Source organism: Diplotaxodon limnothrissa, linkage group LG1 (assembly GCF_057381915.1).
Source record: "Diplotaxodon limnothrissa isolate DT_005_m linkage group LG1, D_limnothrissa_male_GT1.1, whole genome shotgun sequence".
NCBI classification, from domain to species: Eukaryota; Metazoa; Chordata; class Actinopteri; order Cichliformes; family Cichlidae; genus Diplotaxodon; species Diplotaxodon limnothrissa.
Genome location: NC_140596.1, coordinates 37,958,589 through 37,986,108, shown reverse-complemented (window position 1 = coordinate 37,986,108; position 27,520 = coordinate 37,958,589). Strand labels below are relative to the sequence as shown.

The 27,520-nt window shown below is 40.9% G+C and overlaps 1 protein-coding gene across 1 annotated transcript in view; it reads left to right on the top strand.

Annotated features, from left to right (window-relative positions):
- The window catches only part of adamtsl5 (ADAMTS like 5), a 63,390-nt gene extending 35,870 nt beyond the window's left edge, over nucleotides 1-27,520 (top strand). The window contains exons 3-13 of the mRNA XM_085358130.1: nucleotides 5,419-5,591; nucleotides 5,784-5,844; nucleotides 6,248-6,353; nucleotides 7,574-7,701; nucleotides 9,990-10,113; nucleotides 12,781-12,867; nucleotides 13,451-13,614; nucleotides 20,583-20,781; nucleotides 23,966-24,076; nucleotides 25,141-25,212; nucleotides 25,295-27,520. Of these exons, the coding sequence (XP_085214256.1) occupies nucleotides 5,419-5,591; nucleotides 5,784-5,844; nucleotides 6,248-6,353; nucleotides 7,574-7,701; nucleotides 9,990-10,113; nucleotides 12,781-12,867; nucleotides 13,451-13,614; nucleotides 20,583-20,781; nucleotides 23,966-24,076; nucleotides 25,141-25,212; nucleotides 25,295-25,614 (1,545 nt within the window). The 3' untranslated portion in view covers nucleotides 25,615-27,520. The remainder of the gene's footprint in view (nucleotides 1-5,418; nucleotides 5,592-5,783; nucleotides 5,845-6,247; nucleotides 6,354-7,573; nucleotides 7,702-9,989; nucleotides 10,114-12,780; nucleotides 12,868-13,450; nucleotides 13,615-20,582; nucleotides 20,782-23,965; nucleotides 24,077-25,140; nucleotides 25,213-25,294) is intronic.

Here is a 27,520-nt window from a genome sequence, read left to right as displayed (position 1 = left end):
AATATGCCAGATTATAGCCTTTGGCTAATTTCCATCTGTAGACCCTCTGGCAGGTTGGTGTTACACACATGTTAGTAAAAACATACAGAGACACTATTTACAGATCATGTGACAAGGACAAAAACAGTGATCACATTATATTAGAACAGACAATGACAAGAAGAGTGGACACAGAGGACAATATAGAGAACAATAACGGAAACACATCAATTATATTGCACAAACCCCAGTATTGCACATGCCCTGACTGTCCTGATATTGCACTGACCCATTACACTAATAGTTGTTTCCCTTTTTGTAATACACTAACTCTTTTTCACGTCCAATATAAAGCATGATTATTAAACATGGTCACATGTTTGTGTCCCTCAGCTGCCCTTTTAAGTGACTCTTAAACATGGGGAGACTTTCCCTCACCGACAGTGGAAGACTATTCCAGAAGCTCACTCCCTGATATGACAGAGCATCTGTGAACAGGTGCTCCGTCTAAATGTCAGTTCACAATCACCTCTCACAGTGGCTCGAGTCAGTCGAGACCCGGCAACACTGCTAGACTTTTGTTTAATAAAAATCACTCATTGGTGGAGGCGTCAGACCATGTACAACTTTGTATACTAGACAGGCAGATTTGAATAATTTGAAATTAGTAAAATTTAGAAACTTGTATTTATCTAAAATTTAACAATGGTGATATGAAAAAGGTTTTTTTTTTATCTAATATTTTCAATGCTCTTTTGTAGCACACTTCGATTGGCCCAATAGCAGCAAAGCTCATATAGTAATACAGTATTCAATATGAGCCAGTATCATAGAGTGCAGGAATGTAATCGCTGCCGTGTCTGTAAATGATGTGTGGATATGTCTAAAGTTCTGTATATTAACATTTACAGTTTTCAATATTTTTTTAACGTGTTTTTAAAGGATAATTTAAAAGTCTAGTAGCACTCCCAAATACTTAAATTCCTCAACATTAATTAGTTCTTGTGCACCCAGGCGAACTTTTACTGCAGCCACGGTTGTTATAGGTTTACTAAAAAACATCGATATGGTCTTTTTAACATTAAGGCACAGGCATGAGTCATTCTGCCATTTTTGTAGATCATGTAATGCCAATGAAAGCATCATCAGCAGTTTTGGCTTGTGTAAAAATTACCGTATCATCAACATACATAATCATTTTTGCACACATTGGGCAGGTCATTTACATAAAGTGAAAATAACAGGGGGCCTAGAATTGAACACTGAGGGACGCCTTCCGTACAGTAAAGCTAGGGTGACTTGTAAATTGAATTGTAAGCCCAGGGAGCTGCTGTAGCCAAGGAAGCAGTGATGGTGTTAGCCCAGGGAGCTACTGTAGTCAAGGAAGCAGTGATGGTGTAAGCCCAGGGAGCTACTGTAGTCAAGGAAGCAGTGATGGTGTAAGCCCAGGAAGCTACTGTAGTCAAGGAAGCAGTGATGGTGTTAGCCCAGAGAGCTGGGTTTTTCTCTGTTTGTATTATTGTAGGGTTGACCTTACAGTATAAAGCACCTTGAGGCGACTGTTGTTGTGATTTGGCGCTATATAAATAAAATTGGATCGAATTGAACCTTTCTTGCTAATATTAATTACAACTCAGCTTGTAGATGTTATGATCCTGAGTCTGACAACTCAGTGTTTTGTGTTTCCTTATATTGTTCTATGTTCTTGTTTATTCTGGTTATGTCTTTCGGTAAGGTTTGTCATTTGTTAGGTTTCTGTTCTGAGCCTACTTGCTCCCACTTCTCTGTGTTCCTTCTGTCTGTCCATGGTGTCACACTGTCTGCTCGTGAATCTGTCTGTTAAGTTCAATGCCTTGTCTGGTTCTGTGTCTGTGAGTTTCCTGTTTTATTCTGAAGGTCTCTGTCACATGTGAGTGTTCTCAGCTTTATGTCTGTGTCTCGTTAGCCCTGATTTCTCCCAGGTGTGTTCCCCTCCTCTCTCCCATCCCATAATTAGTCCTGTGAGTATTAAAGCCCTGTGTGTTCTCCTGCCTGTTGCTGGTTCCTCTTTGTTGCTTCCCCGAGTCTCCCTGCGGTTGTTCTGGTTTCAGGTTAGTTGTGTTAGTTTTCCCAGTTTAGGTTTCTCTTAGGTTTTGTTTTGTGCCTGCTACATTCCGGTTTGTGTGTCCATCCTTATTAATAAAGCTCACTTGCATCTGAAGCTGCCTGCATCTTGGGTCCTCTATTAAAACTCACACGGCTTGCCCTGCTAGCCGTGACAGTAGATGATTTATTTTTTCATTTAGTTACATAACTAAAACTAGGAAATAATGTCAGTATTATTTTAAACAAACATTATAGACTATAATTGAATTAACATCAGTGATCTTGGTTTACACACGTATCAGCCTTTGTTTAGTAGCCTGGCTCCTTTTTCCACTAAAGTTTATCTTAATAACAGCCAAACCAGAGTTTGACATTTTCTCATGAGCAGGAAAGCTTTGTTCTTCAACACAGCCTGCACTGGTGTAGGCAGGCTTTCTTCTTGTTTCTTCACCAGGCTTCTTGAAGGACAGTCGAAAGATCTTCTTTGCTTGAGGTTCAAGCTCTGGGGAGGTCAATCCATTATTGTTTTCTTTTTGTCACGTAAACCAAATGTCCGCAGTATTTAAAACCTAGTTCAGATTAATCATGAGCCTCATCACATTGCCACTCTTTGGTTTTAGAAGTGAAGAAGACTCCCTTTTGGATGAGAGGTGAAACGTCTTCACGGAACCTAAAGAAGTCTGTTGGATTTCTTGCTCCTTAAACTTAAACCAGGACCTGGATGAACCGACACAGACGTGGTGCAACATCAGCTGCATACAAAGAGTTTTCTGTTTCATTTGTGAACATCCATTTTTGTTGTTGTTGCAGTAAAACTCAGTAAATGTGTTGTTTTGTTGCAATACTGACACCATTTAAAATGTTATGACAGTGAAGAGTAGCACGCTGAGGTTGTAATAATCATCTTGTTTGCCACATAACCTGGTGCAACTGTTAAATTAGAGCCAGATCATTAAATTAATATTTGATTTAAATCTATATGATGCTTTTACTAAGAAACATACTCATGCATAAGCAACACGTTCTCACTCCAAACGCGTAACATCTGATGCCATGTGACAAATCGTCGGTATGTTACGCTTTCAGCCCCCCAACACGTTCCTATGTTATGCGTTTGAAACAGAAGGAAACATGAGAACCATTTGGACTGAATCTACAATGTACATTTATTTTACTTTCTCATCATGAATTGCTTTGGAAAACACACAAGGTTAGGCATGATGTTAGGGTTAGGGCTGGAATACATGGCTGGAACGTGAGCTACCGCCGGCAGCACCCTTCTATTGGATTCCATCCACAATCGGGCACGTGTCATGGGGACGCGGAAGGTTACCTTTAGCTTTCCCATGGAACGCCTCAGGATGTGACAAATCGTCGGCATGCTGGCATAAAGTCTTTATTAGATAACTGTTTGAAATCATTTTTCTTCAGCTTGTCTCTCTCAGTGCACATGCTGCCTCTTTTGGATTTATTTCAAATGTAATCTTCAGTGTTGTTTAAATATTGTAGATATGAATCAGTTTAAATACATGTAACCAACTTTCCGTCTGACATGTTTTGTGTACTTGCTGTCTGTGGCTTCAGCCATCCATGACAGCGAGTCTGCTGCAGCTGTTGCATGTGTGTAAAGAGTTAAACGTGTGTGTGCAGTATGAGCAACCAGTGGGAATGCTGCCAGTTTCAGTCGTCCTCCAGGGCAGAAACTGTGGAATGTGTTTGAGGAGCAGCACTGAGGTTTCTCTAATCACTTTTATTGTTCCGCTGATCCTGATCCACCAGGCTCACAAGGTTGACTGTTGTTCTTCATACGTCTGCTCTTTAAATAGATTTATCTGGCTCCAGGATTTTCCCTCCCACAAACGATATTTCATCATTCTCTGCTTTCTCCCTTATGCACGACACAAATGACTCGGAGTTGCTGACAGTGGCCAGTTGCCACCTAACAGCTTTGAACATGCAGGACATGAGTGCAGAGTGATTGCAGAGCAGAGCACAGTAACAACAGAGCAGGGAGTCGTGTTGTTTCTGCACTTTCAATCTCTCAGTAAGAACTTAAACATTGTTCAAAGAAAGATCATATTAAAAAAACATAACACAGTAGCACATGGATCAAGATGATTGTGAGCCAGTCACAGAGGAATAAAAATAGGATGGAAACGTGTTTGTGGCTAGGAAAGTCAGTGTTCAACCTCTGGGCACCAACAGTTTCTGATAATAAATATTCATTGACATTGACGTTTGCATAAACGCTCAGACTAAGACTACATGTGTAAATGGAGCATTTTTAGAATGAAAGAAGCATGTCATGGAAGAAAATAGCACACAAAGCTCTAAACAGCCAATGCATAGATAAAGAATGCCTGTGCCTGTAGATTAGTGCCACAACTATAGTTAAACTTCTTTGCAGATACTGTGAACTAAAGAAAAATCTCTGGTTATAACCACAGAATAGGGCTGTGCGATATGACCAAAATCTCATATCCCTATATAAGATTTCTATCGTCCCGATAACGATATAAATCACAAAAATGTAACATTTTCTGTAAATTCTGTGAATCTCGGGCAGCTCGTATTGCGGGAAGTGTTTCCAGCTGGGCGTCGTGTACCTGGAGTAGAGTGTTTTAACCAATGCATGAAACGATACATTTTTAGACATAAGTTGTAACGGCCGCTGTTTTCTTTGTGAATATTTATTACACGGCGTGCTGCGGGGAAAAGCCTGTTCTAACGTTTGAGTCTAAGGACTATTTTTTAGCACCTGGCGTCTCTTTTTTACTTCTCATCCGTAAATAATCTGCTCTTTCACGTGATTCAGTTTATTTTGAAAAGTCTCAACAGGATCTTGAGCTTTATTGTGAAAGGTTTATGTGGAACATAAACAAGCGGACACGCGATGCTGTTACCATGGTTGTTGTTAACCACGACGCATAAAAACAGGCGCCTGTAGTGTGGTTATATTAAATATAAGAGAAAGAGAGAACTTTAATACACCACGAAACAAACAATAGCGTAAAATGAAACGATAGATGTTTTTATATCATCATCCGATATATATCGTTATATCGAACACCCCTACCACAGAATATATACATAGGTTGCAACATGTGTTACTGCAACACTAGCATCTGTTACTGTGACTCTTGTGACCTAAATAACTGCAGAGAGATATGATAGAAACCTAATGCTTCCAATACAAATACTCCATCTACATTTGATAAAAGGTTTCAGCGTGTACACTCATTTGGTGTCTACCTGATCTTCTCCCAGTGTCCTGCTCTCATGCTCCCATGTTTGTGTTACCTGTTCTTAAAGTTGTCTTTGTAATTGTCTCTCTGTTTTATGCTTTTTTTCCAGCCCTCTTGGATTTCGGCGTGGGGTCCTAACAGCAACGATTCGTCGGTGCGTCCAGCTCGCACACGGAGGCAGCTGCACTTCAGAAATGAGTGGGCAACATGGAGCGGCTGGTCTGTGTGCTCACGCACCTGTGGGGGCGGAGCATCTGTGAGGTCACGCACCTGCATCACAAGGTTAGCACGGGAGAAAATACGGACAGTTTTCAAAATTTTATGCGACGTTTCAGTCAGACTTTTTTTTTCAGAAAAACCTTCATAGATATTTTTGAAGGGATATGAAATTTATATTTTAACATTTTTAAGCCACAGTGTTTCCTACTGTTCTCTTACCTAATCCTATACATCTCTTTTATTTCTGTGTCCCAGGAATCCAGTGGGTGGACCATGTGCAGGAGATCCCAGACAGTACAAGATCTGCAACACCAAGGTCCTTTCAACAAAAAGGCTTTTGGTCTTTATTTAAAAAAAACACACACACATTTTATGCAAACACTGTAGAGCAATGGCTAATGTTTGCTCGTGAAGGAATGTCCAGGGTATAACGATCAGCGACTTTCAGGGTGTGATCTGGAATTTCACTGACAGTTTAACCTGCGTCTGCACCGCGGCGGCGGTCCTGCCACTGTTTGCGCTTCATGATAAAGCAATAATGTGTCTCTGTATGCAGAGTAATTGTTACAGTGTAGCACTCAAAACGGTTTCACTGAGAGAGTTCAAAATCAGGTAGAAGGTTCCCTCAATGTGAAGCCTATATTGTATGGCATGGTCGTAACAAAGGTTCATCCTCAAGGACGTCAGGGTGTTGATGCTGTGTGTCTGTGTGTGTGCAGGACTGTCCCCCTGGCTCGGAGGATTTCCGAGAGATGCAGTGTGCTGCCTTTAATGACAGGCCGCTGGTGGCTGGCAACTCCTTCAGATGGACCACCTTTCATGGAGGTCAGTGAGATGATTCACCCTCTTCCTACTTAAGACTTCTTCAGTATATGTTGTTGTTTTTGTTGTGCAGTGAAGAGATCAGTTTTGGATGTAACTAGTCCCACGTGGCTTGTTATAGAGTCACCATATGAATGCTGAGACAGATGGCTCATTTATGCAATGTGTGGTTTTTATATATGTATGAAAATTTTCTAAGCTCACAGTTTACTCTCTGCAGGCATCATTTAATCACCAGATTGAAGGAAAAATGGTTTTCTTTCAAAAGATGCTTCCTTGAAAGCCAGCGAACGTTCCTATTCGATCTACAGGCCTCTGAGGAGAAGAGTGATATCTAACATGGATTGAAAGAGAGACTTTTTTCTATGTTGTCTTCAGAAGCACGTTTTAAAACTAGAAAACACAAAAAACCCTGCACACCAATAAAGCAATTCCTGGGCACTCGTGGCTTTTAGACCAGATATATTTGAAATACAGTTTTTCTACTACTTGTGGGCATCGTGATGGGACAGATGGCACCACACTAACACCATAAGCAGCCTGCTCGGTCCTAACACTGAATTTAAACCACGACTGTAAAATGAAATGGTTTACTGTAAGGGGACTCATCATTTGGGCGCAAAAGGAAGTCAGTTTCCCACAGTTTGACTGTGTCAATATGTTCCCTTCTTTGTTAATCATACATAACAAACCACAAATCTTCAATAAAACCCATCAAACAAGTTAGTGCGTATCAAAAATCCACAGTGAGCTGAAAAGTCTATCCTAATGTGTCTTTTGGGCTTAATCTGTGTAGAATATAACAAACTACAGCAAAATGTCTGGAGATGAATTTAAAAAGTGTTCCCCAATAACATTCAGAGCCTCGATGAGCATATAAAACAGCGCTTTTTTCTGTTTTCCAGGGACTCAGATGTATAGCTCGTGGATGTGCAGAGACTGTGTTTTTTAAGGCCCATACAGACTGTAGCTAAACAATAAAAAAGCTCAGCAGCTGTACGCAGCTGTAGTTTGTGTGTTTGTGGCAGCCGTGTAGCTCGCACATCCTGCTGTGGCCTACTGGAAGTTAAATCCCAGGACTTTGTTGCTGTTCGTTCAGTTTGCTCTCTTTCTCCATGTTCTGGTTGTTTTTGCTGTTCAGTCACCTCCCCCGCTGCCTCTTTGCTTCACCTATTTTCCCATAATATTATAATGAGCCACTGACTGAATATCTTCTCTGCCAGGCTCTAACCCCTGTGAACTCAGCTGCTTGGCCTTGGGTCACAACTTCTACTTCAACTTTGGCCGAGTGCTTGACGGCACAGCCTGCGACAAGGACTCAGGAGCAGTGTGTGTGAACGGACGCTGCCTGGTGAGTGGTACCCAGTCTGTGTGTGTGTCAGTGTTTCCTATGTTTACCGCATAGAAGATTTAAAGCAGACCTATTATGGATTTCCTTGTTTTCTGTCATAAGCAATGCCAGATGCTTATGTTGAACATGGCCGAGGATTCAGATACGAAGGTCAGTCTGTTTCAGGTATTTTTTCCTGCTCTTGGGTCAGTATGATGTCACAGAGAGGGGATATTCCTAATATGGGCACTTGATTTTCACACCTGTGACTGGACTGCAGATGTCACGTCCGGTCTATACCAGGAATGCAAAAATCAGGATATTTTCTCACCACACTATAGTCTAAAAGTTAAACTATTTACATGTTTTAAAGTCATTATACAGTAATTTGATTTTATATGTGGATGCTTTGTGCCAAATTGAGAGTTACGGTTAATTTTTGTTCCTTTTCTACTAAAAAACAAATAATTTCACTTTTCTATCAAATAAATATTATTTGAAGAGAGTTACGTGTCCATTCAGTCATCTGAGGTGCTCCGGCACTCAGTCACATGTCTATGGAAAAAATGAACAGGAGCTGTACTTCTGGAAACAGAAATCCTTAAAAACTCATCCAAGCTTTCAAATGACGGCGATGTCAAAAGAAAACTGGCCCGAGTCTCTTGTGCCTTCAGCTCCACTCTGTTGAGGCATAAGTGATGTTGACCAGTCTCACTGGAGCTCTCTGGAGAAGTGAACTCCATGCTGTGCGTTTGGACCACAGTTCTCTCATCAGTGTAGACTGCAGCCTTCAGTTAGCATTATGGCTCTGCTGAGCTCTCCACAATCCCACATCTAGCCTGTCCCCTTCTCACCTCTCCTACCCTCACACGGATGGGGACTGGGTAGGAAACAAACGTGTGTCTCATGGGTCCTGGAGCCCGTGTGCTGTTGGGACATGCATACATAACACTCAGCAGACACATCTGCTGCAAGGGAGGACGCTCACTGCTGAAGCTATTTTTACACAGCCCACAAAGGATTAATTTGTGTCTGTTTACATATGCTGCATGTGCATACGTGTGTATTTGTGTGTGAGCATGCTCACATGTTGTGTGTGGCACATATAAGAGGATTTATGGGCCACAGACTTGTGCTGGCCCAGGTCAGAGCTGCCCTGGGCCTGAAACAAGAAGCAGATGCAGCCTGCAGCTCGTGGAGTCCTGCAGGTAACAAACTGAGTTCAGGCAGGTGAACACATGAACACAGGACCGTATGTGTGCAGTGTAAGTGTAGATACTCCTTCACAGCTAAAACTGCGGTGTTTCTTTAATGTACACCACACAAAATTATCTAAACTCTTTTCAGTTTAAGAAATTATTTCATTCTGCAATTACTAGCTATGTTTTAGCTGCTCCCTAGCCACAGCAGGCAGCACCACATGTTTGATTTTACCCTGGATGCCCTCCTGATCCAACCCCAAAGTGGGTTTATTGTCTTTGGCTGGAATGGAGAGTCCATCGGGATTGGCTGGTTTGTTTTCGCCTGCCTCAAGTGGCCACTTGAGAAACTGCAGATTTTGATACTTGATTAGTTTTGACTTTAAGAAAAAGAATAGTTTTCTCTTCAGCTGTGGAGGTTACCAGTGGGAAAGCTGTCATCCTTTGGATGACATAAATGATTAAATTACTGATTCTGATTGTTCATTTCCTGTTGAACAACCAAACAGTGAACTGACCGTATCAGTTCTAGACTTTAGAAGAGCTGCTCAGCAACAACTTCAACCATTCAATTTGTCAATCTGCTTTCATGCCTAAATGTCACAGCATCCATGTCGTCTTCTGTGCAAACAGATCATGTGTTTTTAATTAAATAGGTTCTCCAGATTATTGATCTCTAGTGTGGGAACCTCTTTGATTGGGTTGTACAGCAGAAATGGAGACCACAGAAGAGCGCAGCCACTGTCGTCTTTCTAGCAACAGATTCTTCACACACCATAAAACATCCTGCTCGTCTTCGCTGCTCTTTACTCTGGCATTTACAGAGACGACTCCAACCCACTCTGCCCTGTTGAGGCCCTGGGGTACAGTTTTTCCACAAAGTAAATGTTTGTAAGAGCAAGCAAATGACAGAGAGAAGCAAATACGAGAAAGAAAGGAAGAGTGAAGAGAGCTGAGGCCCGGCAGTAGCTGGAGGTGACTACATGGCAAAGAAAAGGCCAAAAGAAAGGTTACTTCTCAGCAGAAAATGCACGCTGTTAGGAAAAACAGGAGCGACATTAAGTCAAAGCAAACTGTCCTTCTCAAAGCGTTTGTCTGTGTTTATCACAGAAACCTGGCTGTGACTTCATCTTAGGCTCAAAGCAGCAGGTGGATGCCTGCATGGTGTGTGGCGGACACAACGCCACCTGCCTACACCACAAGAGTGTGTACCAGAGCAACAGTCTGGAGGCAGGTAGGAAACACACACACACACACACACACACACACACACACACACACACACACAGAGTAATAAGGACTGAAATGCCAACACAGCGTGGGGATATTTCCAGTCCCCCCTTTGTGTTTTCCTACCCAAATGCTATTAGTCATTCAAGCTCAGGGAACTGTTCCCTGATGAAGTGAACATTAACCATGGCAACACGTTTACCAAATAAAAGCAGTTGGCTGCCTTCCAGGAGGAATCGAGCTAACAACAGCTACAAAATTACAGTTGATTCAGGAAAGAGGAGGAAGAACACAAAGTTCTTTGGGCCATTCTGGCTCGGTGCCACCACATCATGTTCTACCTTCATCAGCACTTGTACTCGAGAGGATAATGTGGGCTATGACTGCATGCTGGGAGGAGGTTTTCAGAAGCTTGTCTGCCTGTATGCTCTATCTGAAAAGAGAAATAACAGGTTAGAAAACACAAGTATTCACTACTTAAACCCGGCCAGCGAACAAACTGTTTCTAACTCAGTTTACTTTGAAATTTAATCACATCAAAATGTATTTCAATTATTAAACAGAGCAAAAACAAAGCAGCAGGCAGAGCTTGGACTTGGACACATGTTCTTCAAGTTCATCTCCAGCCTCTTGACTTCATCCTGCATCTGTGTGCTATGTTCCCCCGTATACTGCAGACAAACCCCACACACTGGGTTGCAGTATTATACTGCATTGTTTGCCCTGTTTAATTGAATTAAGAATTCAAATGTCAATGTAAGTCATCAGCTGGTGAGCAAACCATGGAATAGTCTGTGTATACAGAGGTCAAGACTTCATAGACTTCATAGTATTGGTATTTAACCAAAATTCTTTTTGCAAAAACACCAGTTGCCATCTAGTGGCCTTGCACGTTTAAGGCACTTTGGCTACATTTTGATGTGATTTTTGGCAGCTTTTGGAATTTGTTGGCTGCTTTATCTTCAGAATAGTTACTTTTTAACTCATGTGAGTTTGGAGGTTTGTTTAGGGGGCATTCCTATTCAGCTGGGAGCATTCATCTAATGAATGGAAACCTCAACATAATACAGAGCTTTCATGTTATTCTCAAACATTAATGGTCTGAGAATAATAGATGGAAATAAACAAATAATAAGCACCAGATTCTGGGGAATTAAACCTAATTACAAAGTGCCTAACACCTCAAGTGTGTCACTTTGGCTCTGTAACAGTGGTTCTCTCTCACAGCTCATTGTGTAGGGAGACCAGAGGTGATAGATGAAGTCCTGGCCCATAATGGCTCAGACTGAGAAAGAAGAACACGGCTGATAAAGGCTGCTTTGTTTGGGTGACTCAGCAGCCTCCAAGGGCTCTTTTTCCTTTCCTTCACCAGTGGAGGGAGGGCCAATGGGGCAGCACGAAACGGTTCTTTCCAAGCTCCAAATGCACATGGCCCCGAGCTCATCGCTGATCACATGCCTGCCACTTTGACATTTCAAAACACATCATAAAGCCCTGCAGATTCACCTCGAGAATAGTTTTTCTCCGAAACTGGTGAAAAGAAAAACCAGAGTGAGACACTCTTTATACGTCATGATAAATGAGCTTCATGCTGTTGATGCTTTGCGCTCGGGGACACACCTGAGACTTTTTCTATTTCTTGAAGTATCAGTCTGTAAGGAATGGTTGGGAGTTTAGAGTCCATATTTCTTTTTCTTTGTGCTTAATTAGGTTTAATATTACTGACATTACAGATCCCGTTTGTCTTATAATGACACGTTACAAACCATCGCCTGCAAGTGTACAGCAAGCTCTTTTAAAAGCTATAATCATGTGATTAATAATCCAGGTTTTCTGTGAGTCACTGATCACAGAGCACTTACTGACTGCTCAGTTACACAAAGGTAGACCCTGAGTATCAGGTGCACAGTACAGTCTGAATGCTTCTAAATATCTATTATGTTTGAAAAATGACAGAATGTATCAAACTAGGATAATAGTACAGTCAATTGTCTGGAGATGTGCAAGTTTATAGCCTTTCAAATAACATTCAGTAATGCATAGCAGGTTTTTGGTATCCACCATGTGACCATTTAGAGTTAAGGGTGGGGTTAGGATAGCATCCACAGCATTTTGTGGAATTTTCACATACATAAATGAGAAAAAAGTTCTAAATGACAGAAAAACATTAAGATGTTTAAAAAATGTTTAAACTTTGTGACTGCTTGTTTAGCATGGCACTAAAATGGTAAATGGACTGGTTCTAATAAAGTGGTAGTCTAGTAATCTGATGTTGGTGATTTAGTTTTTAATAAAAGAGTTTAAACAAGTAACTGAGGGGTTGATTTCTGTCAGGAGGCTGGTCTGGTCTTGTAAGATGACTTGAACGTGAAGATGCTTTAACATTACAGACACATCCTTTTTTTGGACCGTATATATAAGTAAACACTTCAACCTGCAGACTGAGCCATAACTCTCTCTGCAATCCCAGAGGCAGATGTGGGATTATTGTTTAACCAACAAGCTTCTTTTAGATGATTTCTAGGATTTTCTTGTTTCCTGGCTTCCTGGTACTTTGTATCCAAGCTTGCTGTTGGTGTTGTATTTGTGTAGTTGATTGGAAAAAAAATGGCCTTTTCTGAATGTGGTGCAAGAAATCCAATTAAAACCAAGCTTTTACTCTCTCTGTCAGGCGGGCCTTTTGGATACAATGAAGTGGCCATGATCCCTGCTGGAGCAACTCACATCCGAGTCACTGATAACAGCAGGAATTATCTTGGTAAGAATCCGTCTACAGAGCCGCTTTTTCTCCCTGTCTCTCTTTTACACACACCAGGCCTGCTGTGCGTTTGACTTTCAGCTTAATTCCATGGCAGTCTCTTTGCATCACTGTTTCATAGCTGCAGTGTAAATCAGTTTTATAATTCAGGTCTACACATGTTGTGGCTTCCTCTCCCTGGAGACAGTGGGCTTGACGGTCCCATTTGGTTTCTGGACCCTCTGAACGTTTCCCAGGCAGCAAAATAACCAAGGGCATCTATTCTCATCACAGTTTATGAGACCAAAATAAAACACGCCCTGAAACAGAATGCGCTGTTGTCTTTAAAGAGACCCTCATAAAGGCTTTATTTGACCACTTGGTTAAGACAGGTGAAGGTACTTGTTTCCATCCATGTCATGGAAAATCTCTCCCCTCCAGGAGTCACTGCTGCCATATATAGTCAGGCGCCATATTTCTGCTTCTGGCATCCGGCCTTTGCCTCAACTTCACCCACTGATAAGGAAACATAACTGTTTCCTTTGATGTCGAAAGACATGCCAGTCTTTCCTTCATTCTCATGACCTGTTCTTCCCTTGCACAGCCCTGCAGAATGGACGCTCCCAGTTTTTGATTAATGGAAACTGGAAGATCAGCGTTCCAGGCGAGTACAGTGTAGCAGGGACTAAGCTGGTTTATCGGCGCTCAGCAGACACCTGGGAAAGCTTTGAGGTGCCAGGACCCACCCAGGAAGACCTTCATCTAATGGTAAGAATATCTGAAGATGCTGGAACAGAACAAATATATATAATTCATTGTGGTAATGTACAGAACCAAAATGAGAAAAAAGTTGTCTCTGTCCAAATATTTATATATATTTTATAAATCAATTACATGTCTGTTTTGACACTGAAGACTTTAAAGCAGTGGCGTGTCTAGAAAACTTTTGTTGGGGGGGCCAGGTAGGGGCACAGATTTGGAGAAGGGTGGCAGATGTAATTGGCAGATAATGTTAAAAAAGAATTCTGCCAACCGTTAACCATAATTCAATAACCCTATAAACCTAATAACCGAATGCGCTTTTAACTCTTATTAGAATGAGATTTTAACCACTACAGAGCAAAGTCTTTAGATACTGTGTTGATAAAGTAAAAGAGATACAATCAGTGCTTTGTCAGTGTTTATTCAGCATTCAAGGACAGCAATATTTGCATAGTATTTTTACTGACATATAGTGCACATATGTTTTGAGCAAAAGCATTTTTGTAATATTAAAATATGAACATTTTTAACATTCAATTGGCAAATTAGCCAATGCAAAACTTTATCTGCCTATTAAAAAAAGAAGATAATCTTCTCACAAACTGGTGTTTGATTTTGAAACAGGAAAAAAGTGGGGAAACAAATGAAAAGACTAACATTTGAATGAAACCTGAAAGCAAGTAAATACTTTCTATGCCTTCTTTTGATAATGTTTTCAGTATAAATTGTGCAAAAATAAACTTCTTGAACTTTTAATATGAGTCTGTTACGTGTTAGGAAGACAAGAAGTACAAAAACATTTGTAAACAGCAGCACTTGGAGTTGCAAAATATTTATGTTTTGAAAGTGAACATTTACTCAAGTACCTTGACAATATAAACATCCCTTCCTTGCATTTTCCTTCTCACACATACCTTCATTTGTAGAACTCACAGGTGACAATGATGACTGCTGCTCAGTCCACCTTTCCCTGACATTGCTCTCTGCTTCTGGGTGTATTTTAGCCTTCTTAAGAAAGAAATTCTCAATATTTTGAGATCTTTTCATTCTTTCTCTTCTTTTATCTCTACTGGTTGGCCCTGAAGTAATAAAGCAAAAACTTATGTCACAAACAACAACTTTCCTGATGTATGACCTTGACTAGAAGTCAGGGATGTCAAATTCTGGCCCTCATGGACCCCTATCATGCACGTTTTAGATGTTACCTATACCAACAGAGCCAATTCAAATCAAATAATCCCCAAACACCTAGTTGTGCAGAAGTCTGTAAATGATTCTTTAAATCAGCTGTGTTGAAGTATGGAAACATCTGAAACCGGGAGACCAGGAGCCTTGAGATCCAGAACTGCACATCCCTGCACTGAACATGGCACAGGGGTGATTTACACTCTATTCATAACATGGAGCTGGCAGATAGGATAAGTAATGAGAGAAATTAGATAGACCGCACAGTGTAGTGTAAGTGCTGCGTTATGGTAAACTTTGGTAATATTGATGTATAAAGAACAACACTGGCTGGTGATGAAGTACAGTCAGCTGGCATGGTGACACTGCCAGTATTAACCTGCAACCAAATCTGCAGCTCCACACAGCAATGTTACGACTTGGATTATATCTTATAACTCATAACTCTTATGCTAGCTCCTCCCAGCAGCCTACTGTCTGAAATATGCGATGGCTGCAATAATTCTTTAACTGTTATTTTTTCCTTGGTATTCTAATTTCACCGAAGTTTACTAAACTCAACAAACTTAATATTACTTACTGGGACATTTATTCTCTCATTTTCTTTTCACCTCATTTTCTCATTTTCTGTGGTGCCGTCTTTCGTGCTTGGCTCTCCTTCCTTTGCTAACGTGATGCTCATTAGTGATGTTCGATTCAATACTCGAGAATCACTTTACTGACTCGTGAATCATGATTCACAAGCCCAACTGACTCACTGACTCATCCCTGTTGCTGTTAGCAAACTAATTTCATTAGTAGAAATATATCTAGCTTATAATTAAAATTGTGGGGAAAAAAACAACAGCCAGTTTCTTAAAAAAATTTCTGCTCTGAACTGGAAGAAAAAACCCTGAGTAGAAGCTCACATCAAGACAATAGCTCCTCTGTTCACAGTAGCAGCGCTCTGCTAACATGCTAACAGCACATTTGAGTTACTCACCCCCTCCCTTCACGTGCTGAATCGTAGCGTAAGCCAGTGGTTCCCAAACTTGTTTTGCTGGGCCTCCCTTTGTTTTACATGAAAAATGTTCGCGCCCCCCTGGCGCGCACACGCACAAACACATCTTCCAACCACATCTTCCAACCACACACCCCCATATTTTGCACCATTGCGGTTTATTTCACACCTCAAACATTTAGTAAACAATTAAGCAAATACAAGTAATCTGCAATAAATTACAGGTAGTAATAAAATAAACTACTGACTCTTTTACGCTACGTCCACACCTACACGGGTATTTTTGAAAACGCAGCTGTTTCGTCCACACGTAAACGGCGTTTCGAATCACCGAAAACTGAGATTTTTTAAAACTCCTTTTTTGCGTTTACGTGTGGACGAGGAATACAGAGTTCGACACGCAACGTCAAAGGTATGTGCCTTTTTTTCACGTCAGCTGTGCGCCACGTTATTGTTTACATGAGAGGAATTGCAGAGTGGCAGATAGTCAGATTAACAGTATTTTGTCTCTATCTGCAGTTTTTACAGGCTTACATACACACACGCAGTTACTGTCCCTCTATTTACAAAGGCAGAGGCGTCACGGTGTAATTATTTTACATGTAGTTGTTATTTTCCTGTGTAATAATATTCAAAATTGCTATCAATACATTTTTCCAAAAATGTCTCTGTGCAAAATGGGTTCAAAAACATAAACAGCTGTGGGATGCTGTTTGTCCGGGATTTGAACCGAGGGAACGAATCGTGGCAGGATCAGCCTGATATTATTTGTATCCCACTGTAACTTTACTGTATAAAGAGCTAACATCTCCAACATGTCAGGAGTAGTTAGTCATTACAACAAGTGTTTGTGAACTAAAAATCAAGAATGTGGGATACTGTTTGTCCGTGATTTGAACAGCCCAGCGCTGCTCTCGACACAGGGAAACCAATCCTGCAGGGAGACCTACCTCGGCACTTGTGCAGGTGAAACCATGCTTCACCATATTTTCTAGTCTTTGGCTTAGAATAGAGTTGGTTTGGAAACATATTCAGCTATGCTTCATCTCCTGCTTTGCGTTCCTGTGGGCGCCCCGTGCTAGCAGTGTCCAAGCGTTGTTGTTTTTTTTCCCTTTTCATACCGTACCCCCCCCCCCCCCCCGCAATGGGTTTTTTTGTGCAACACATGCACAATGCAACATTTGCAAGGCAGTTTTGTCTTTTCGAGGGGGAAGCACGTCCAATATGAGAAGACATCTCAGTAGCAAGCACCCCACAACAACAACAGCACAGTCAAAACCCAGCTACTACCATTGGACAACCTAGCAGCCAGCAGCAGGAGCAACAATCTTCAACAGCAGCATTATCAACAGCGGTCACATCACCTGTTTATTCCAGCAGCACATCAACAAGTACTCAGCAAGAGAATACAAGCACACACACAGCAGGGCAAGGACAACAATCAGCAAAAAGAAGACAGAGGCAGTCTTACATGGGAGCATTTGTGTCAAGGCCCATGATGCCACTTCAGCAGAGCAAGGTTGACCAGGTTAAAATGATTGCCCAAGATTTTCAGCCCTTTTCAATCGTTGATGACAGAGGATTTAGGGAATTCACCAAGGCACTTGATCCTTCATATGTTCTTCCCAGTAGAAGTACAGTATCCAGACAGCTGATGCCCGATTTGTTTCAGAAGATAAGAGCTGATGTTCAGGAAAAAATCAAGACAGCACCTGCTGTGTGCTTAACAACTGACTGCTGGACCTCCAGCACATCAACAAGTTACATGTCTGTTACATGCCACTATGTGACCAAGTTTAAGCTGCAGTCAAACTTGTTGGACTGTTTTGAATTAACAGACAACCATACATCTGAAAACCTGGCTAGAGAGCTGGAAAGGATTGCAACTGAATGGGCCATTATGGAAAAGATAGTTGCATGTGTAAGTGATAGTGCAGCCAATGTCAAGAAGGCTGTGGGTGACATTCTGCACTGGAACCATCTAAATTGTTTTGCACACATTTTGAATTTAATAGTCAGAAAGGGAATCCAGCAGTCTCAAATTCAAGAAATTATCAGAAAGGTAAAAGCAATAATTGAATATACACGCCGCAGCAGAGTGGCTTCTGCTAAACTGAGAGAGACACAGCAGCAGATGGGACAGCCCCAACTACGACTGAAGAAAGATGTTCCAACCAGGTGGAATTCCACTTATTACATGCTGAAGCGGATTGCAGAAGTGAAGGATCCCCTCATTTCCACCCTGGCCTTGGTGAATCCACAGCTGCAAACCCTGTCACTTGAAGAGTGGGAGATGGTCAAGGAAACCTGTGAGGTCCTGCAGCCTTTTGAGGAAGTGACTGTGGAACTGAGTGCCGAAAGGTATGTTAAAATAGTTTCATAATACATGTATATATTTGATGTTGTGTCATTACATTTGCCTAAACACATTTTTCAATTCTTTCCCAGATAATAGCATTTAAGATGTTTCTTACAACAGCTTACAATTAAATGTAAACTGTGAAATGGTTTTCTATGACAATGTATGCTTAATGCACTGCACTGCAGGGGCTATAACTGCATTAAAACGCATGGAACTACAGTCTTTCCTTTATTTCTCCTCAACAGGTTTGTTACTGGATCAAAAGCCATTTTAATGGCAAGAGGGCTGCAGAGGGTTACTGCACACAGACAGAGAAGTCCTTCCATCTATCAGCCAATCCGCAACATGGTAGATATCCTCATGGCAGAAACTGTTAAACAGCTGGGGGTATCGAACAAGTGAGCCTGCTTACAGATGCTACACTTTTGGATCCCAGGTTCAAGAAGCATGCATTTTTGCATGATAGACATGCAGAAGATGCTGTAACAAGAGTTGTGGAAGCTGCATCGAGGTCCTTAAGACCACTGCCACTGGCAACACCCAGCACAGAGGAAGGAGAGGGTGTCCCACAGGCCAATCCTTCCACTGAGACAGTGCCTGTGATTTGGGCCGATTTTGAAAAGCGGTTTGCATCACTGAGGCCAGGAGTCCAAAACCCCTTCACAGAGGCAATGCTGGACCCCCAATGCTGGACCCCCTGGAGTGGTGGAAGTCCCGTGCCACTGTCTTCAAAAAAACCTGCGATATTATGAAGACGAGACTCTGCATAGTGGCAACTTCCGTTCCATCAGAGCAGATCTTTTCAAAGGCAGGACAAATAATTACAGACAAGAGGAACCGTCTCAGCCCTGGAAAAGTTCGGGAGCTTATTTTCCTCAATGCCAATCTGTAAGGGACAATTAATTTTGAAGTGGACTAGTACTTTTGAACACAGTAATCTGTGAATTTTATTTATTTTTATTTCGATTTTTGATTTTGATGATTCACATTTCATTTCTATCTGTCAGAAATTTCATTGATATTCTATTGAAATAAAAATAAATGTTCCCTTTACAACTCTTTATTTTTTTGCTCTTTTTTGCTCTATAAAAAAGTTGTTTTTCTTTTTCAATCACTCATCTTAGCAATTGGGTTTACATGAAAAGACAAACAAATTAAGTTTGAGTGAAAATGTACATTTTTTGCACTCTCCTAGCAACTGACTCAGTGACTCAAATGACTCAAAACACCCGATTTATTTTGGTGAGTGACTCATTCAAACTCGATTCACTTATTGTTTTAGCTTCGGGTGGCACCTGGGGTGGCCAGTCTGGTTGGGCTGGACACGCCACAGCTTTAAAGGTAAAGGTACCAGTACCATAATGGCTGATGTAGCTCAGAGCCAACTGGTCATCTGTCCCAGTTTGTAACTGTTGAGGATTAAACCACATAAAGCATCTGGGCAGCAGTTTGACCAGACTGTTTCAGTTTTTGTTAAATGCATGCGCATTCCCAAATATATGGAAGACTTCTATAATTAAAGCACTTCCCAAAAGCCCTTGGTGACTTTCATCTAGGTGCTTTAACTTTTGACTTGTCCTGGCTAAATATGTGGCACAAGTGGTTAGTGAACATCTTACCTCAGCTGTAGTGGATCAGTCGGATCCTTGCAGTTTGTATATAAACCACAAAGGGGCACAGAAGATGCAACATGATTTTATTTAATACAGCTGCATGTCACTTACAGTAAAAAGATGCTATTTGTCAATCTGACTTTAATACAACAACAACAACAAGACGGATTCGATGGATTAGAATTTGAACATATTTCCAGGTGAGGACTGAGGAAGGAGATTGGAATTCTAACTGATAATCCATTATTAGTTGATGTTTAAGGTTCACAAAATGTGAATTACACAGTCTCCAAAGGTTGATTCTGTTCATCTGGACGTAGCGTTTTCAGCTGGTTTCAGTCATTATGCAAATGTACTGTTTATAAGATTGGAAACCTGCAGTCAGCTGAGACTGAAGAAGTCACTTGGATGAGTGACGAAACGTTTCTCCCACTGAAAACGTCCAGATGAACAGAATCAACCTTTGGAGATTTACTTACCTGGATGATTGAGCATCAAGACGGTGAATTACACAGGCCTGATGACAGGTCCTTCAATTTCTGGTCAGTCTGTGGGAGTAGCTTCAAGTATCTGGGCACATGTACTGATAACAAGATGACTAACAACAAAATAGAAATGAGAACGAGGAAGCTAGTCAAAGACTTTTTCTTGGAGTTAGCCCAAACATTTTGGAAAGAGTATATGTCAGCTCGGTGAAAGAATCCAGTTACTGCAGATAGAAATAGAAATCTTCCTTTGGCTCTAATGGTCCTGACTGATAGCTTGCTATTTTTCTTTTTCTCCATGCCACTCTGAACTGTTCACTTGTGTGCAGGTTCTGGCAACAGACAGAAACCCGGGGATTGAGTACGAGTATTGGCTCCCACCAGACCAGTATGCTCTCTTCCACGGGAGGAGGAGCCCACTGCGACAGGCTCACCATACTGCCAGCTACCTACCCTGGAGTCAGCCCACTGCCTCAGCCACAACCACCACTACCAGGGTTCCACAAAACACCCCCCGACCTCACTGGTGTAAGGCCCATATACTCTCTTTAATTCTCGTGAAACAGATTCATACATTAAACCATTAGTTTAGTAAGTCAGTAAACTGTAAGTCAGTCAACCTCTCAAACAACCTCATGTTACTTAAAGCTCAGTTCAGGTTGAGAAGAAATTTTAGGCTGCCTTTAAAAACACACAAGTACCACATTAAAGAAATTTCTGCCAGTCATTCCTGTAAGGGGAGAAACTCATGAAAGAGTGTGCCGTCAGCAACATTCAGACCATCTGCCCTATACTGAGCAGATACTTACATGAATACAGTGTTTTTATTGTTTCTTTAATGATAACAGCTAAAATGGACTTTGTGCTATCTTTCCAACGTCATAAATGCTGCCTTCTGTGGTGTTGTGCTGTGGATCTGTTACCAGAACCAGACAGATTCATTGTGTCATTCCACAAATACCTACAACACCATTGGTCTTTGGTTGTCACTTTTCAGTAACTGAATGCTAGCTATGATGCAAAGCAGTGTTTTCTCATCACCAAGTATTGTACATACATGTACAGCACTCACTTACAAGTGTTCTCTGTTCACTTTATATTACTGGGCAACGAGCAGTCATCAGGGAAATCCAGGTTACAAAAAGAAAAAGAAGAAAACTAAGGCTTTGGTCCTGTGCAGTCTCTGCAGTCTGCAGTAATAGCACTAAACATTTACAGTAGTTTATACTCAGTTTACATGGATCACCATCAGACTCTTTGTGATCTGTGTGACGGATGGATTTATTCCAGAAACAGAGGCTGTTTCAGCCACATGCAGAAACAAAAATAACCCCACACGGTTATGCTTTGAAAGTAAAAATGCAGCCGAATTATTCAGTGGTTAGTAAAGCTCATCTACAAAAAAATGTCAGTTCAATTGCATTTATATAGCGCCAAATCACAACAACAGTCGCCTCAAGACACTTTACACTGTAAGGTCGACCCTACAGTAATAGATACAGAGGAAAAACCCAACAATCATATGACCCCCTATGAGCAAGCACTTTGGTGACAGTGGGAAGGAAAAACTCCCTTTTAACAAGAAGTAACCTCCGGCAGAACCAGGCTCAGGGAGGGGCGGGGCCATCTGCTGTGATTGGTTGGGGTGAGAGAAGGAAGACAGGATAAAGACATGCTGTGGAGGAGAGAGAGATTAATAACAAGTGTGCCATTAACAGCCATTTAAGAGCTGTATCTGTACAGATGCAAGTGCTCACTTTAAACCGCAGATACAGAATGTGTGTAAAAATACAGAAAGAAATGATAATTTCTTCTAATCACCAGCAGGGGATGAAAAACAAGTTTGATTCTGCACAAATCTGAGGCTGAAAATGCCTGTTTTGCTACATTCCTCTGTTTTTTCAGGAATTATGATGTGTTTATGCTCTCAGGTGCTCGTTTGAAGTCAGACTATAACATGTTATTCATGTTCTATGTCCTTCTGAGACACAGCCTATTCATTCATGCCCTCTGCAGTAGACACGCAAGTCACAAAAAAACACAACTGAAACAATAGATGCTCCTCACTGACTTTATAAATTGATAAAGCAACGCTAATGATGCTAAATTAACAAACAAACTTGTGGTAATGCTGAAAATAGCAGATTGCTGACCACTCTGCAAAGTACTTGAAAATGCAGAAAGTACACATTTCTGAGTAACCTAATGAATATGTAATAAATTACTTTGGACATATTTATGCATCTTTAATCAGCAGCATGGGATGAAACTAACTCAGAAATATTGGCTGAGTGACTCCTTTCAGAGATAAATATAAAGCCAAGATTAGCTCATGAGTGCATTTTATTGTCTGACAGAGGAAGTTGTCAGACGAGTGGCAGCAAACCTAAAGGCGTGCACACAGCACCCTTACAGAAGTTCTAATTCAGCTGAATAAGTGAAAACACTCACAGTGGATGAAGGGCTGAAAAGAATCCATGTTCAGGTCCCATTTGATTTTAAAATAGTTTATCTGCAGGCTGGCCTGGTTGCTGCTGAGAAACACAGCTGGTGTAAGTTTCAGGATTACAGTACACAGTACACATGTGTTCAATCTCTCCTTAAATATTCACATGGGAATCTGCACTGAGCCCGAGGAGCCATGCCTTCTTGTCAGACTCCATCCGACCCTGCAATAAATCTAAGTAGCCTCTCTGGAAAACATTTTCCAGCAGGGGAATTTCTGCCAAAAGCAGAACTCATATCATTGACAGAAATAGTATTTTGATTGTTTATTAGATAAAAACGGGACTCTTCAGGTCGCAATGATACATAATAAAGTCAGAATGAATTTTTTTTTGCCGAAGCAAAACAGACTGTATGATGCAGGTTTTTTATATATTTTATCTTTTACAATGCCAGGTTTAATTTTAGATATGTAATGTGAAGTTGAATAACGGAGACACATCGTGGATTTTTAAGCTGCTCTGTCATTTCTTTTTTTTTTTTCAATCATGATCTCTTTTATTGAGAAAGCAATTGAACATAACAGTAGTATGGCATTGCTTTCACATTTTTTAACTTATAATTGAAAGGGGAAAAAAAGAGAGAGAAAAAGTTGCTGCTCTCTCATTTCATTAATATATTCAAATAATGTTTCCTGTTGTGTTATATAATGAAAAACACTGTTAACTGATAGGCTGTAATATCAGTGCATGCCTGTTGATCATTATCCAAAATGAAATGAACAACAGCAAACATTTAAGCCACAACACGACATAAAATATGTTTTTATAGCCAATGGAAATGGAGTTCCAGAGGAAGAGTTTGCCTTTCTAGTACACAGCTATAGGTTTTTCATTAGTGCTGGATAAAATGGAATGAAGGCACAACTTCCCACTCTTAAATCCAGAGGTTTGTTGCCTAAACTTAATAAAATAAAATAAACTTAATAAAATAAAAAACGAAAGCAACGAAATATAAGTAATAATCAAAAATAGGTTAAAAAAAAGTGGATCAACCTTGACTATAGACTGTATATAAAAGATGAAAATAGCCACCGTGACATCACTGACCAGTTTTAGACTCAGACCAGTTTTTGGTCTCTTCCATGTTTTTGCTTTGGAGCCCAAAGTGATTGTGGTTGCAATACATAGAGAAACAGCCAATTGTAAGATGCCCAAGGATTTGAAAAATCATGTTGATATTAGTGTGTTGATTTTGTCTCTTCTAGTTTTACAGCCAGTGAAGCCACCACACCACCAGCGTCCCCACCAGCCCATCCTGCCTCGTCTGGAGCGGGACGAGAACCGTAGAAATTTCCTCCCTCAGCCCTCACCTGAAAGTATGTTCAAGCAACCCATCACATCACTCAACAAGCTAAAACTGGTATTTTTTAAAACTTCATGTACCCTATAAATTAGATCAGTCCCAAATATGTGCCAAGGCCAAATGCCACATTAACTCCAAGCTAGAGTAATAAAAAACAGCTTGAAGCACAAGAATAACAAGAGGTCTTGTGTATTTTGCTAAGACCCCACATAGCCGTGATCTCAACAATCAGTCTGACATTAAGAGAAAAAAGAACTTGATACCTTTGACATTTCAGTATATGCAACACTTGATAACTGCACAGCAGAAGTGTGGCTAACGTCCTTGAGAATAATATCATCGCAGAGAGAATCTGTAGACTGCAGCTGTCTTTGGTTATGGCTCCATCTTTGGGGTCAAAGTTTTTGGCATCAGTCATTGTGACCAGTCCTAGTTTTGGCACTGGGACCACATTCACAGAGGAACTGTGGCAAGTTATCTGAGTTACTGAGAACAACCTACTAGCCAAGTACCTTTAAAAAGAAACATTTGATAGTACCACCTTTAGTGTTGACGTACCTTCAGTGTGGCTCTCATCCAAGCCTGTGTGTGATGACCCACTCCATCCTTCCCTCCTTTTGGCTTTGAGTGGCAGGTTACATCTGTTGGCATGGGGCTCCTGTGCCTGTGCACTATCAACGTCCTCAGAGCTCAGTTGTTTCTTACCCCTGAGAAAACTGCACACACCTTATTCACCCATTTACACAAATGATTGTACTAACCACACACGATGGTTAGTTTAGCGTCTCTTCTTGTGTCTTTCATTTAAAATAAATAGTCTATTAATAAGTATTTGTGTATGTCTCCCTTTTTGTCTTGTGGCCCGTTTTTGGCAAGTGGGGGTTCATCCGGGATGAATTTATTACAATGGCCATTTTTGGCTGTCACAAAAGGATCACTATCTTCTAAATGGCAGAAACACGAATTAAAGACTAATTAATGTTTTTCATCTAATTCCATGGGGTGTATTTCTATGAGACATATTTTTATTTATGTCTGCAATTGTCTGAACTAATTTGCGGTTGCCATATCCTTCAGGGCATTGTGGCAAATGCCAGCGTGTTAAAGGTCGACGAGAACGCCAGAGACAGTATTGCCAGAAGGACTTTGGTAAGACTACATATTCTATTTTTGCTGTTTTTAGTGGCTTGTTACCACATACAGCTGTATTAGTATCGCTATTTTATTTTAGTTTTCCGGGCAAGAGTCCTTTTGAAGCTGCAACGAGGTGAGGAAACTCGTTACGACGTCCAGATCATCCACACCTACCGGAACCGGTTCCGCCTGGAGCACCGGGAGTTCCTGTGGGTCCCTAATGTGTGCGACTGCCCTAACCTGGAAGTAGGGAAACAGTATATCTTTATGGCGCGACGTCACATTAATTATGAGCGCACATTAAACCGAATTCTGCTTGAAGAGGAGAGCTATGTGGTGCCATACAGACCCAGAGAGGATGAACTGTTATGGCCGCTTGAAAGGCTCTGCAGCAACAGAGGACCCAAACAGAACTGAGGGGATGAGTGTTGTCGCACGCTTTACTCAGATATAACATTTCTGGACCTTTAAACCAACATCAGATTCCTTGTGATGCATGTATTCCAGAAATACTGAGAGTCCACGATTATTTAAAAGCCTGATCAGCTTACTGTACAATTTAGAGCACTTTAGGTGACACTTGTGCCACCTTTAAAAACACCAAAGAGAAAAACTGACTGAAATGGCCTTTTTATTGTGGCTATTTCCCACAGCCATCATATATTTTTATATTATATTTGTTTTTGTGTAAAAGAAGAATCCACTTTGAATAATTTTCTCCTTTTTCTCTTTAGTATTTCTGAAAAAATGCCTAAAAACCAGAATTTTGTATGACAGGAAGCACATGGCGATAGCTGTGGTTTCAAAATAACTTCTGATCCTATCAAAGTCTGTGGGAGAATGGCTCAGTCACCTATTTTGGGTTGTTCTGAATATATGTTTTGATCTGTTTTGTAAATCTTGGTCATACTATTTTCAAATAGCATATGTGATATGAAACCTCCAGCTCATTGGCTAGCGAGATGTCATCAAGGGTTGATCGACAGCACCAAAACAATAAGTCAAATTCAACTTATAGGTTCATTACAGCATCGAGACAGCAACTTAGATTACAGATATCCGAAGATATTAGTGGTGACGAGGTTTTAAAAAATTAGAGCTGTCATTAAATATTACACTACATGATCAAATAAAGACACTTCATTATGAGAAAGGGGACAGAATGCAAAGCTGGGTTTCCAACAATCACGTTTTCAGATGCTAATCCTGGGATGTTGATGAAAACAATCTCACCTGGAATAAGGTATACTGTGTGCCAAACTCAGCTCTGTGGAGCAGCTGCTGCTCACCTGCTTTAGACTAGTCATAGTGCGAGAGGCGGGGCACACCCGGACAGGTCGCCAGTCTGTAAGTGGGCTGAGAAGCGGGGTACCATAATAACAAGCCATAATTAGTGAACATGAGTGGACCGATATCAGATGAACAACTGAAGGTTGTTCACCAGTGCATTATTGAGGCACTGTAAAATATTTAATCCCAACAATGGGGCTGTTTCATTGTCTTTTTTTCTTTTTTGAAATAATTTATCTGAATTTCAGGAGTGGGACCACACCTCATACACTTCCCCTCTGGTCCCATGGTTGTATGGTTTTCTTGCACATTTCCTTTCATTTTCACGCTTGCCAACCCACACAATGCTTGGCCCAAAAGCTCCTGCCAGTTCTCCCTGAGGCCTTCCCCAGTCCACAGACTCAGGTCTAGCTCTGAGGCCTTCCCCAGTCCACAGACTCAGGTCTAGAGCTATCTTTATTCCATCTGCCACTCTCTTTAAATAAACACTGTCAATCTAATCAAGGATGTGGTTCTTGCAGCATTAATTTGATGTGATAGTTTGTGATTCACAAGTTAATCAGAGTGTTGAACGTCCACAGCGTAATTCATTTCAGATTTTTCCAACATGGAGGTTTGGAAGTCTTTAAGAAGATCGACAGACTGGCTACCTGTCCAGAGTAAAAGTAATTCCAGTTCTTCTCACTGCGTAGTCCTTTCTCAGACAATAGACCAGAATATAATGCAGACTCTAACTTCACTACTCAAACTGTGGTGTGACCTGTCCTTACACTACAGACAATGGGAAAAACCTGAAACAGCAGTCACGACAGACTGAATTAGATGCTTTATCTTTGACTGGTGATATCTAATAACAGATTGTTTCACAGTGTTCATGTATGAAAAATAAGCTTTAATCATAACACAATAATTTTGTGTCAGCTGTGTAATGTCTTTCATAACGTTGCTTATTTGCTGTATTCATTTGTTAGAGTATGTTAAATCAGGTCTGGCCTTTGATACTTACAGAAAATAAATATACAGTATTTTATTG